Raw genomic sequence first — 14,301 nt, forward strand, 5'->3', positions numbered from 1 at the left:
TTTTTCCCCAAGAAGCACCCCTGGAGCACCCCTGCAGTCGGCGCCTATGATGGCCGGCGCCAGAATGCCGCCCCTGGAAATGTGCCGCCCCAAGCATGTGCTTGCTTTGCTGGTGCCTAGAGACGGTCCTGTCCTTAGCTCTGCCAGCCATGGATTTTACCTTAATGGCTTTGGCTTCCTTTATCTATTTTATTTTCAAATATTAGAGCTTTTGCTTTATATTGATTGCTATCTATTTCCCCCTTTTTCTTTTTGTTATATATTGGCTTTTATATTTCTAATTGCTGCCTTCACTCTGCCACTGAAACAGACTGGGTTTTTAACCAAAGTTCTACTCTTTTGATTGTGGAATTGAGGGTTTGTGGCCATGTAATAAACTACTCTTGAAGAACTCCACATTTTCATAGAATCATAGAATATTAGGGTTAGAAGAGACCTCAGGTGGTCATCTAGTCCAACCCCCTGCTCAAAGCAGGACCAACCCCAACTAAATTATCCCAGCCAGGACTTTGTCAAGCCTGACCTTAAAAACCTCTAAAGATGGAGATTCCACCACCTCCCTAGGTAACTCATTCCAGTGCTTCACCACCCTCCTAGTGAAATAGTGTTTCCTAATATCCAACCTAAACCTCCCCCACTGCAACTTGAGACCATTGCTCCTTGTTCTGTCATCTGCTACCACTGAGAACAGCCGAGCTCCATCCTCTTTGGAACCCCCTTTCAGGTAGTTGAAGGCTGCTATCAAATCCCCCCCCACCCACACTCTTCTCTTCTGCAGGGTAAATAACCCCAGTTCCCTCAGCCTCTCCTTGTAAGTCATGTGCTCCAGCCCCCTAATAATTTTCGTTGCCCTCCGCTGGACTCTCTCCAATTTGTCCACATTGCTTCTGTAGTGGGGGGACAAAAACTGGATGCAATACTCCAGGTGTGGCCTCACCAGTGCCAAATAGAGGGGAATAATCACTTCCCTTGACCTGCTGGCAATGCTCCTAGTAATACAGCCCAAGATGTCGTTAGCCTTCTTGGCAACAAGGGCACACTTGACTCGTATCCAGCTTCTCGTCCACTTTGATCCCCAGATACTTTGCTGCAGAACTGCTGCCTAGCCGCTCGGTCCCTAGTCTGTAACAGTGAATGGGATTCTTCCTTCCTAAGTGCAGGACTCTGCACTTGTCCTTCTTGAACCTCATCAGATTCCTTTGGCCCAATCCCCCAGTTTAGTGTCATCTGTGAACTTGCTGATGGTGCAATCCATCCCATCATCCAGATCATTAATAAAGATATTGAACAAAACCGGCCCCAGGACCGACCCTTGGGGCACTCCGCTTGATACCGGCTGCCAACTAGACATCGAGCCATTGATCACTACCCATTGAACCCGACAATCTAGCCAGCTTTCTATCCACCTTATAGTCCATTCGTCCAATCCATACTTCTTTAACTTGCTGGCAAGAATACTGTGAGAAACCGTATCAAAAGCTTTGCTTTTGCTTTGTTTTCTCTCTTTTTCCTTCACAGTTTTCTGGCTAAATTTTTCCTCCCAATAATTTTTTATCATTATTTTCTTCAACTTTGGGTAATTAGCCCCAATTAACCATTGAAATAATTTACCTAGGGAGTTGGTATTTAAATCAAGACTAGAAATGTATTGACACAGGATGAGGGAAAGTTGGAAAGGGTTCAGAAAAGAGCTCAAGAATGATTTGGGAAAAAACACCTTACAATGAAGGAGCGAAATCTATTTCATTCCTCCAGGAGAAAGTTAAGACATGATATGATCTGGGTCTTGAAGTAGCTACATGAAGAGGGTATTTCTGATAGTAGATGGCTCCATAATTTAACAGAAAAAAGGCATGACAAGTTTCACAGGCTAAAAGCAGAAACAAGACATATTCAGACTGGAAATCTGGCACAAAACTTTTAACTATGAGGGTAACTCAACTTTGAAACAGCTTAGCTATGCACCTAATGGATTCTCCATCACTTGACATTGTTAAATCCTGATAGGGTACCTTTCTAAAAGATCTGCTTTACCTGAACCAGATGTAATGGGCTTGTTGCAGGAGTTTCTGGACATAGTTTTATAGCCTGTGAGATGCAGCACATTTGACTATATGATAATGGTCTTTTCTGGCCTTAAAAATCTATGAAGAAGTTCCTGCAATGCCTTCTCTGAACTATTCATTCTTCTCGTAATGAATGCGACTGCTCAGTGCTGTGGAACCAAACCCTTCAGGTACTTGGTAACACATCAGTTGCACCACAATTTGGAAGCAAGCTCTGAAGTTGCTTCTGCTGCTAGACCCTATAGCTCCTAGCCCTGGCATGTCCCAGTAACGACTCAGGCACATGGTTACAGTGCAGGGATAGTGTACGTGGGCTGCCAGAAAGGAAAGGTTGTAAATTCCCTCAGTACAGTGGCACTTAAGCAGTTACACGTCCACATGAAACCGTGATTCCTAGCTTGGCCCCTGGAGACAGTCCAAGAGAGGCTTGAGGCTCCTCAGCCCTATTGCGTGGGGAGTTCTCACCAGTCCAACCCTCTATCAGAGACAAGTAGAGCTAGATCCACAAAGGGGTTTAGGCACCTAAATCCAAAACTGGGATTCCCCAAACTCCTGTTCAGCTGCTGCCTAACCCTGTCAGCACCTAAATTCCCTACATTGGTGAGTTCCTTACGCACCTAGTGATCTGTCGCTGGGCATGCACAGTACTGCCTCAGTCCTGACACCACAAAGCAGCTCGGTTCTTAACTATGCCTAAGTCCCAGAGGGATTCACAACCTGGGAATTCCCCTGTCTGCGTTGCCGGCAGGGCCCAGTGCAGTAGGTGTGCTCAGAAGCCACCTAGGGCCTGGCTACAAGATCAGCCTGTGCAAAGCATAGCCCCAGGAGAAGTTGTGTCTTAGCTCAGGGTGTGGGGACTCGCAGCTTCAATTCCCTCCTCTGATTGAGTATGGGCAGGGATTTGAACTCACATCTCCCACATATGTCCTGGGCTATGGAGTATTCTGAACTGGGGCTCTCTCGATCTCTTCTGTTGCAGCTTTGTGTTTCACTGTGCAAAAGTTAGTCACTGAAGCAGGGACTTGAACTTTGGTCTTCTACATTCTCTCTCTCGCTCCCTAGCCCAATGACTATTTAAATATTTATACAAAGTGGAACATCTTCAACAGGAGAGACTGAGAGACCTGTTGTGATTATTGGACCTAAAAAGTTACCCTAAGCATAACTGTGGAAGATATGTGAAAAATCATAAAGAACCTTCCATCTAATTGACATGAATTGGGTTTCTGTGCCAAACCTGAGTCTAGGTGACCCTGTCTATCCTTTGTTTCCATGACTTATAATGTTAGGAAGTGGGGAATGGGCAGCCAGGGCTAGTGGTGAGAGCAGGAGTCAGGCCTAGAGGTTGGAGCAGTAGTTGGGAAATGGAACCAAAGGTCAGAAGCTGGATGCCAGAGCCACGGATCAAACCAGAACCAGAGCTACGAATCAGAACTGAGAATCTGAACTGGAGTCAGAGGCTGAATACCCGAGTCAAGGGTCAAACCAGAACCAGAGCCAGGCATCAAAGTGCAGAGTCAGAACTGGAGTACCTGCAATCAGGGAAGATTTAGTTAGGGATAGGTCCTGTTTTCAGCAGGGGGTTGGACTAGATGACCTCCTGAGGTCCCTTCCAACCCTGATAGTCTATGATTCTATAATACCTGCAATCAGGGAAGGCAGGAACAGAAGTGGGTCCAAGGCAGGAGCAGGGGTGGGACAAGGCAGGGTCTGTCTCAGCAATAGATCAGGCATCCACCTTGCTTCCTGGAACTCCCTTCATGCTTGAATAGTGCACCAGGATCCATCAGAGGTCACTTGGGTCTTCTGTGGGGGGCACTGCCTGTGGTGCCTAGTCTCCCAATGTTTATAGTGTATTGATCATGGCTCTCTCAGGGCTATTAGGTAGTGCCATGGAAGCACCAATCACCTGGAGCCCTGCAGACCTGCATTCTAGCCCACTGGATCCTTACACATAAAGCCATATGCAGGTGAGCTAGACAGAAGCAAGGGTTAATGTACCAGCAGAGCAGTGGCAGACTGAATGGAGGGTGAGCCTTTTGCAGCTTGAAGGGCAAGTGGAGTTGTCTTATGATAACGCTCTGTCTGAGCAAGTAGGACATTTCCAGTTACTGCTGCATGCTGTGCCCTGCATATCTGAGTGGTGAACCAATGGAAATGTCAGCAGGGCCACCCAGAGGGGGGAGGCAAATGGGGCAATTTGCCCGAGGCCCCGGGCCCCGCAGGGGCCCCCATGAGCATATAGTATTCTATAGTATTGCAACTTTTTTTTATGGAAGGGTACCCCGAAATTGCTTTGCCCCAGGCCCCCTGAATCCTCTGGGCGGCCCTGAATGTCAGAGCTTCTCAAAGAAAAGGTCACAAGACACCTTCATACTGGAAGGTGCTAGGGTTGCTACCAGCTCCCCCATAATACATATTACAAATGAAATGTGTAGTATCCTGGTCTATGTTTTAGAAAGCAATGGTGCAATCCTGCAAACACGTACTACCAGACAGAATGTTTACTGCTGAACATGAGTCCAGCTGAAGTCAATAGGACGACATCTACTAGCAAGCACTCGATGTGGTAGTAAGTGTTTACATGACTGCCACCTAAAAACTGAATTATTTGGAAGGACTTAATTTTGGAGACATGCTAGATGGCTGATGCTGCCAGTAGTAAAATGTCTTTGGAGTTACTAAATCTTCTCTCTACCAAAAGCAGTGCCCTCACAGGGTAGTTCTGTAATATTCTCATTCTGAAGGATAAAGATGAATTTCACTGAACTGAAAATTCATGGTGGCTTAGGTGTGAGTGATCAGCAGCTGATTGTATCTGTTATGTTCCCACAGAGCCCAACCCCTACCAGCAATGGAGATACGTGATGCTTTCCAAAGGAACAATTCCCCAAAACTGAAAGTCATGAGCAAAACGTATTGAAAGGAAAAATCTGAACAAACTTTGGAGATATTTAGCAAGTACTAGATGCCCAGAAAAACATAGCTCCATAACTGCAGACCAGGTTTACTGCAGTTAGAAAACCATCTTGGTTAGGAGGCAAAGAGAAAGAATTACACCTATATGTAGTCTCCCTCCCCCCGCTCCCTCCGCTTAGCAAGGGAGCTGTGTCCCAGGACAGCTTGTTGGCTTGCCCTCAATTAATGGGAGGAGGGGAGACAACAGCTGTCACCAGCAGCCAGAGGTGAAAGTAAGCCGGTACGCCCTGGTATTGCGTACCGGCAAGAGCCAGTGTGCCGTACCGGATCGGCTTCACCAGGCGGCAATTTAAAGGGCCTGGGGCGCCCAGCAGTGGCGGGAGTCCCTGGCCCTTTACATTGCTGATGGAACCCCCGGCTGCCGCTCTACTCTGGGGCTCTGGCAACGGGGCTTGGGCGGTGATTTAAAGGGCCCAGGGATCCCACTGCCGCTACCACCCCGGGCCCTTTAAATCGCCACCCGAACCCACTGCTGGAGCCCTGGGGTAGCAGCAGTGGGGCTCCGGCAGTGATTTAAAGGGCTAGGGGCTCCCAGCCGCCGCTACCGAAGCGGCGCCCCGGGCCCTTTAAAGCTCTGCCAGAGCCTGGAGCCCCAGGGTAGTGGCGGCAGCGGGGAGACCCCAGGGCTCTGTCAGCGATTTAAAGGTCAGGGGCTCCTCTGCAGTAGTGGCGGCCGGGAGCCCCTGGCCTTTAAATCACCGTCGGAGCCCTGGGCCACTGCCATTAACCCGGGGGCTCTGGCAGTGAGGCTCGGGCAGCAATTTAAAGGGCCCGGGGCTCCGGCCGCTGTGGGGAGCCCCGGGCCTTTTAAATCACCACCTGAGCCCTGCTGCTGGAGCTTTGGGGTAGCGGCAGCGGGGCTCCGATGGTGATTTAAAGGGCCAGGGGCTCCCAGCTGCTGGTACTGCAGCGAAGCCCCAGGCCCTTTAAAACTCTGCCAGAAGTGTTATTTACTCCTTCTCATAACACAAGAACTAGGGGTCACCCAATGAAATTAATAGGCAGTACGTTTAATACAAACAAAAGGAAGTATTTCTTCACACAACACACAGTGAACCTGTGGAACTCCTTGCCAGAGGGTGTTGTGAAGGCAAAGACTATAACAGTGTTCAAAAAGGAACTACATAAGTTCATGGAGGATAGGTCCATCAATGGCTATTAGCCAGCATGTGCAGGGATGGTGCCTGTAGCTTCTGTTTTTCAAAGCTGGGAATGGGCGACAGGGGATGGAGCACTTGATGATTCCATGTTCTGTTCATTCCCTTTGGGGCACCTGGCACTGGCCACTGTCAGAAGACAGGATACTGGGCTAGATGGATTATTGGTCTGACCCAGAATGGCTGTTCTTGTGTTCAGATTTCCCCTCTGTACAATGGGATTAATGATGCTTCCCTCTTTGAGATCTGATGAAAAGAGCTAGCTATTATCATTATTACCTGGCCACCATAGCATCTCAGCTGCACACCCACTTCATAATTACAGCTGCCTAAATAACCACTGCCTCCTACCAACAATATTTCTCTTTCTGTTAAAAAAAAACACACCCCAGGATATTCACTGACAAAAACCTTCATTAGTACAGTGAAAATTGACCAGTGGTCTGATGTGCCTTTCCAGAACACCGAGTTTAGCATAACTCAAGTTTATGAAATCCAGGAAACACAGAGTTACATGCCCATGCAGGATACACACTCATGCAACCTTAACTCTCCCCAATATGAGTGAGGCCCCAATATGCCCATAACACATATTTGCATACTGCTTTTGCCCTGTACTGACCAGGAGCTACAGATACCTGCCCGGCACTCACACACTTCGCGTACTCCACAGAAAGAACATCACAGCTGCTAAATGTTAAAACCCTTCCACCCTTATGCACACAATGTCATCTCACCCTGTACTGTCACTTACCCTTCACTGAACAGACAGACCACAATCTTCTCCTGCCTGACTGTGGATAACCCCCATGAGCTTGTATCTATTACAAACTAAAAAGACACATGTATGGCTGTAGGGGCAGGGACTGCCTTCGTACTGCAGGTTTGCAGAGCATCCATCACAATAAGGCCCCAAAGCTTGACTGGAGCCCTTAGATGCTAATGAAATACAAATAAATATACACAAAACAGTGTATTAGCGTTAATATGATCTTATGTTGGTGTTTGCAAACTATAGCTACATACAGCAAATAACTTTCTGGGGTCAGAGGGCATGTGAGGGTGTAGCAGAGGTAAAAGGGAGAAGATGGGCACATGGGAACAAATTAGGGAGGAAAACAAGGGAAAGAGGTAGGGAAGAAGGATAGAGGCAATGGTGGGGTGCAGCGATATTGCAGGGCAGGTGGCATTAATGGCAGTGGGGTGGGTTGTTCATGCACAGTGATTGAAGTAGGTTTTCGAGTCCAAAATGGGAAATCCAAAAGGTTCGTTATAACATGGCAGGTTGGGAAGGTTCTGGCCCCTGGCTCCCTGCTGTTGGCTGATGATGGCTACAGTTGCTTCCAGGGCGATAAGCCTTTTACACATTGTCCTGGAGGCTGCCCCAATGGTACAGGCCCCTTCCTCCATAGATCAGTGAGAGGTGGGAGCTGCTGGGCCTCGGTCATTACTCTTACAGCCAGAGTGTCTCCTAAACATGTTTTGTAGTCTAGTAGTCATAGCCTCTTTCTTGGGTGTCTTTTGTTTTGCCATGTGCTCTCTCACTTTTTCTTCAATCTTCATGTACTTTTCTTCAGTTCTTCCATCCACCATACGCTCCACCTCAGAATACAGCTCATTGGTGTAGCATCTGCCTCCATTCTCCTCCACCATTCTCTCAGTTATTTCCATCAGCTCATTAACCTGCTTGTCCCTCTCTGCTCCAGTTGCTTTGTTGTCGAAAGCGCAGTATCGGTCCTTACACTCTTTAATCAGATCCTTAAGATTTTTGTTATCTGAGTTTGTCACATAGTCCCTCAGTGAGTCACCCCCTAAATCTTCTTTCCGGGTGAACAGGACAATCATGTGTCTCATGGCTTCAACTCCAAAAATCTCCCACACTCGCTTCACTGCTTCCTTGTCTTCTTCAGTGTAACGGCCCAGCTGAGTCACCAGCACCAGAGCGTGGGGGCCTGGGGCAGAGAACATGATACAACGACTGATCTCTCGATAGGTTTTTGTGTCACTGGCCTTTGGAAAAAATAGGTCAGGCATATCGATAACCACAACCTCCTTCCCATTCCAGATCATGCTCCCTGTACTGCAAGTCGCCGTTACTGGCTTTGCCCCCAGTTTGGACTCAAACACTTTGTTGCCAAGGATGGTGTTTCCCGTTGCACTTTTCCCAGCTCCTTCCTTACCAACAAGGATGAATTTAAATTTGATGTGGCTGCTTTCTTGTGCACCTGTTGGGAAGAATTTGGACAGATTTACTATGTTATTGCATGTTTAATAAAGTAGAGATGGTGGGTTTAAGATTTCTCTTAATTAAAAAAAAATATATCTATATAAACTCATTAAAACTACAGGCTGCCCGAGTGTCAAGATTTGGGTCTGGATTTCAAACCAAACCTGTGTTTGGATTTAGATCAGAATTCAGGGCCAGGTCACTGGAGCATCCAAGTGCTTTGATACAAATGGATTTTAAGTCACATGTGAAAGGTGCTGCTCTCACCACTATGGTGTCAGAGCTGAGCAGCCAGTTGGCATTTGACATCATCACAGAACTGTGACACAAAAAATAAGACAGCGTCTTCGGAATACGAGAGCAGAAACAATGGAGGATGTGGTGTGTTAGCATTGACCTGCATTGACTGAGATTTCTGAGGACTCACAAAAGGAATCAAAGGGGTTTTAGCGCTTACATAGTGTATCACTATTTCCATTAAGAGTTGCGTGGGGTCACAGGTGTACATGGCCAGAAGAGATAATCTATGGTAATCTAATGTGAACTCCTGTATAATGCAAGGCAGAGAATTTCAGCCCGTTACCTTTGTATTGTGCCCAGTAACTTGTGTTTACCTAAAGCATGTTCCAGAAAGGCAACCAATCTCGATCTGAAGTTATTGAGAAACGAGGAATTCCCCACTTCCACTGGTAGCTTGTTCCAATGGTTAATTACACTCACTGTCGAAGGTGTGCCTAATTTCTGAACTGAATTTATTTGGCTTTAACTTTCAACAACTGGTTCTTGTTCTGCTAGATTAAAGTGTCCTTTGGTACAGAGAGTAGTAGCCGTGTTAGTCTGTATCTGCAAAAAGAACAGGAGTACTTGTGGCACCTTAGAGACTAACTAATTTATTGTAGCATAAGCTTTAGTGGACTACAGCTCAAGTGGGCTGTAGCCCACGAAAGTTTATGCTACAATAAATTTGTTAGTCTCTAAGGTGCCACAAGTACTCCTGTTCTTCTTTGGTACACAGTAATTTTTCCAAATTAATGTATTTATACCCTGTAAGCAAGTCACTTCTTGATACTAATTTTGATAAACTAAACAGATTGAGTCTTTAAATCTCTCACTGTAAGGCATTTTCTCCAGCCCTCAAATCCCTTTTGTAGCTCTTTGCTGCACCCTCACCCACTTTATAACATCCGTTTTTTAATGTGAACGCTAGAACTGGATGCATTTTTGATGAGATTACAAGTTTAGTTGATAAAAGAAACTGTATGATGTATTATCCTTAGGCTTCTGTAAGGCATTGGACTTGGTATTGCATGGCATTCTCATTAAAATACTAGAATTATACAACATTGCAGCACATGTTAAATGGATTAAAATCTGGTTAACTGACAGATCTCAAAAAGGAGTTTTTAATGGTGAATCATCATCAGATGGGAGTGTTTCTGAGGAGTTTTTGTGAGAACTGGGTGTAGGCCCAACATCATTTGATACTTATATTCAGTATCTAGCAGTAAATATAAAACCATTTAGATAAAATGTGTGGATGACACAAAGATTGGTGGAGTCATAAAAAATGATGAGCCCTACACAGCAATCTGTTGCACTAGGAAACCTGGGCCTATTCAGACAAAATGCATTATAATACAACCAAGAATCTAGGAACAAGGACTCTAGGAACAATCTAGGAAAGCAGTGACTCTGAAAACGATTATGGGGTCATAGTGGGCAACCAACTGAACACGAACTCCCAGTCCGACGCTGTAGCAAAAAATGGGCTAATGTGATCCTTGGATGTATAAACAGGAATAGGGAACAGGCATAGGGAGGTGATTTTACCTGTGCTTACAGCATTTCTCAAACTGATACTGGAATAGTGTATCCAGTTCTGGTGTCACCTTTTTTTTTTTTTTAAAGTTGAAAAATGGTAGAGGGTACAAAGCACTACCAAAATGATTCAAGGGATGGAGAAAATGGCAGATGTTAATGACTTAAAAACCTCTGAGGATGGCGATTCCACTGCCTCCTTAGATAACCCATTCCAGTGCTTCACCTCCCTCCTAGTGAAATAGTGTTTCCTAATATCCAACCTAGACCTCCCCCACTGCAACTTGAGACCATTGCTCCTTGTTCTGTGATCTTCCACCACTGAGAACAGCTGAGCTCCATCCTCTTTGGAACCCCCCTTCAGGTAGTTGAAGGCTGCTATCAAATCCCCCCTCACTCTTCTCTTCTGCAGAGTAAACAAGCCCAGTTCCCTCAGCCTCTCCTCGTAAGCCCCCTAATCATTTTCGTTGCCCTCACTGGACTCTCTCTAGTTGTCCCCATGCTTTCTGTAGTTGGGAGGGGTCCCCAAAACTGGACCAAATACTCCAGCTGTGGCCTCACCAGTGGCGAATAGAGGAGAATAATCACTTCCATTGATCTGCTGGCAATGTTCCTACTAATGCAGTCCATTATGCCGTTAGACTTCTTGGCAACAAAGGCACACTGGTGACTCATATCCAGCTTCTCATCCACTGTAATACCCAGGTCCCTTTCTGCAGAACTGCTGCTTAGCCAGTTGGTCCCCCAGCCTGTAGCAGTGCATGGGATTCTTCCTTCCTAAGTGCAGGACTCTGCACTTGTCCTTGTTGAACCTCATCAGATTTCTTTTGGCACAATCCTCTAATTTGTCTAGGTCCCTCTGGACCCTATCCCTGCACTCCAGCGCATTTATCTCTCCCCCCAGCTTAGTGTCATCTGTGAACTTGCTGAGGGTGCAATCCATCTCCTCATCCAGATCATCAATTACGATGTTGAAGAAAACCAGCCCCTGGGGCACTCCACTTGATACCGGCTGCCAACTTGACATCGAGCTGTTGATCACTACCTGTTGAGCCCCACAATCTAGCCAGCTTTCTATCCACCTTGTAGTCCATTTATTGAATCCATACTTTTTAACTTGCTGGCAAGAATATTGTGGGAGACTGTATCAAAAGCTTTGCTAAAGTCAAGGAATAACACATCCACTGCTTTCCCCATATCCACAGAGCCAATTATCTCCTCATTGAACGCAGTCGGGATCAGGGCCGGCTCCAGGCACCAGCCCACCAAGCATGTGCTTGGGGCGGCACCTGGAGGGGGGCGGCGCTCCAGCCCGAGAGCGGGGCCGCGGCGGACTCGCCGCCCTCCTCCCGGCGCTCTGGCCGGCTGGGGAGAGCGGGCCCCGGCCGGGCTCGCTGCCCTCCCCGTGGTGCTCCCTGCCGGGGGGTGGGGGCAGCAGGAGGCTTTTTTGCCTGGGGCGGCAAAAAAGCCAGAGCCGGCCCTGGTCGGGATGGCCAGGAATTACTTGCCCTTTTTGAATCCATGTTGATTGTTCCTGATCACATTCCTCTTCTCCAAGTACTTCAAAATGGATTCCTTGAGGACCTGCTCCATGATTTTGCTGGGGATTGAGGTGAGATTGACCAGTCTGTAGTTCCCTGGGTTCTCCTTCATCCCTTTTTAAAAGATGGGCGCTATATTTGCCTTTTTTCGATCATCCAGGACCTCCCCCAATCACCACAAGTTTTGAAAGATAATGGTCAATGGCTCTGCAATCCCGTCAGCCAACTCCCTGAGCACCTTCAGATGCATTAGATCCTGCCCCATGGACTTGTGCATGTCCAGTTTTTCGAAATAGCCCTTAACCTGTTCTTTCACCACTGAGGGCTCCTCACCTCCTCCCCATACTGTGCTGCCCAGTGCAGTAGTCTGGGAGCTGACCTTGCCTGTGAAGACCGAGGCAAAAAAAGCATTGAGTATGTCAGCTTTTTCCACATCATCTGTCACTAGGTTGCCTCCCCCATTCAGTAAGGGTCCCACACTTTCCCTGACCTTCTTGTTGCTGACATATCTGTAGAAAACCTTCTTGTTACCCTTCATATCCCTTGCTAGCTGCAACTCCAAGGGTGCTTTTGCCTTCCTGATTACACCCCTGCATGCTCTAGCAATATTTTTATACTCCTCCCTAGTCATCTGTCCAAGTTTCCCCTTCTTGTAAGCTTCCTTTTTGTGTTTAAGCTCACAGAAGATTTCTCTGTTAAGCCAAGCTGGTTGCCTGCCATATTTGCTATTCTTTCTCCACATTGGGATGGTTTGTTCCTGCGCCCTCAATAAGGCTTGTTTAAAATACAGGCAGCTCTCCTGGACTCCTTTCCCCCTCATATTAGTCTCCTAAGGGATTCTGCACATCAGTTCCCTGAGGGAGTCAAAGTATGCTTTGTTGAAATCCAGGATCCGTATTCTGCTGCTCTCTTTTCTCCCTTTTGTGAGGATCACCAACTTGACCATCTTATGGTCACTACTGCCCAGGTTGCCACCCACTTCTACTTCCCCTACCAATTCTTCCCTATTTGTGAGCAGCAGGTCAAGAGGAGAACGGTCCCTAGTTGGTTCCTCCAGCACTTGCACCAGGAAGTTGTCCCCAACACTCTCCAAAAACTTCGTGGATTGTCTGTGCACCGCTGTATTGTTTTCCCAGCAGATGTCAGGGTGATTCAAGTCCCCCATTAGAACCAGGCCCTGTGATCTGGAAACTTCTGTTAGTTGTCCAAAGAAAGCCTTGTCCACCTTCTCCTGCTGGTCTGGTGGTCTACAGCAGATCCCTTTCACTTCCAGTGGAAGACTTATGAAGCTCACTGTGTTGAGCTTACCAACAGAAGATTGAGAGGTGACTTGAGTACAAGTACCTTCACGCAGAGAAAACACCAGGTACTAAAGGGCTCTGTAATGTACCAAAGAGAAGCATAAAAAGAGCGAATGGCTGGAAACTAAAGCCAGACATCCTGAAATTAGAAATAAGGCACATGTTTACCAGTCAGGATAATGAACCATTGGAACAAGCTACCAAGGGAAGTGGTGGATTCACCATCCCATCTCTTAAAATATTCAGATCAAGATCCGATGTCTTTCTGGAAGAGATGCTTTAGTCAAACACAAGTTATTGATCTCATTACTGGAGTAACTGGATGGAATTCTTTTGTCTGTGCTATACAGGAGCACAGAGTAGATGATCTAATGGTTCCTTCTGGCCTTAAAATCTGAGTCTATGAGGTCCTATTCCCATGCCTAAAAATACACATGTATGTAAGTCATTGAAGCATTGGTGCCTAAGTCAGTAGTGAGTGCGGAACAGATTTCTGAGTGTCCCTTACCTTCAGCAGTTTCTTCATTTTTTCTCCCTTTCCTTTTTAGCTGAAAGATTTGTAAAAATAAGGAATTATTTGCCAACATATTATCAGAGCAAAGAAAAATCATGAATAAGGTTGCAAAAATTCTCTTTGCCATCTCTAACATTCTTTTTTAATGTGTTTGTTCAGCAGTGAGCATCCTCTCACTCAAATTGTAATTTTCTGCAATAATTATACGCATCTTCTCTTGAATCATGGTCTTACCGTTCCTTAGAAATGGCTGCCCATGAAAAGGTCTTCGGACATATCTGTCAGATCCCAAAACTTGAGACTGGATCAGGATCAACAGAAACAGAAAAAAAAAATGCCTTTGGCACCATAGAGTTTGAGTTGGATAATAGTGAAAGCAAAAGCGGTTGTATGTTTGGGGGAATTGATTTAAGTAGAAAAAATGCTGCTTCAGAGGGGTGAGGGACAGTCTGATTTTAATGCATTCTATTTAGGAGGGAGATTACCAGAGCACTTGCCTTCCTGTGCACTCTTGAGGCAGGGCTCCTGTGGGAAAAAACAGTCTGTGATCATGAAGATAAAGACTGTCATAATCAGGGCCGGCTCTAGGCACCAGCAAAGCAAGCAGGTGCTTGGGGCGGCAAATTTGCAGGGGCGCAAGAATCCAGCCTGGGAGCTGAGAACCAACAGGGGGCCCTGGGAGCTGTAGTTCCTTGGTT

General features: G+C 46.5%; 1 protein-coding gene across 1 annotated transcript; it reads right to left on the bottom strand.

The window, feature by feature from the left end:
• Nucleotides 1-7,761: 7,761 nt before the first annotated feature.
• Nucleotides 7,762-13,637, bottom strand: LOC112116784 (GTPase IMAP family member 5-like; the record flags this gene model as incomplete). The annotated part of the gene is given in 3 exon segments (XM_024214470.2): nucleotides 7,762-7,839; nucleotides 7,841-8,427; nucleotides 13,598-13,637. Coding segments are annotated over 3 exon segments (705 nt in total), but the record flags the coding sequence as incomplete, so codon positions are not given.
• Nucleotides 13,638-14,301: the final 664 nt, after the last annotated feature.

This window comes from Terrapene carolina, unplaced genomic scaffold, assembly GCF_002925995.2.
Source record: "Terrapene carolina triunguis isolate 2854851 unplaced genomic scaffold, T_m_triunguis-2.0 Scaffold18474, whole genome shotgun sequence".
NCBI lineage: Eukaryota > Metazoa > Chordata > Testudines > Emydidae > Terrapene > Terrapene triunguis.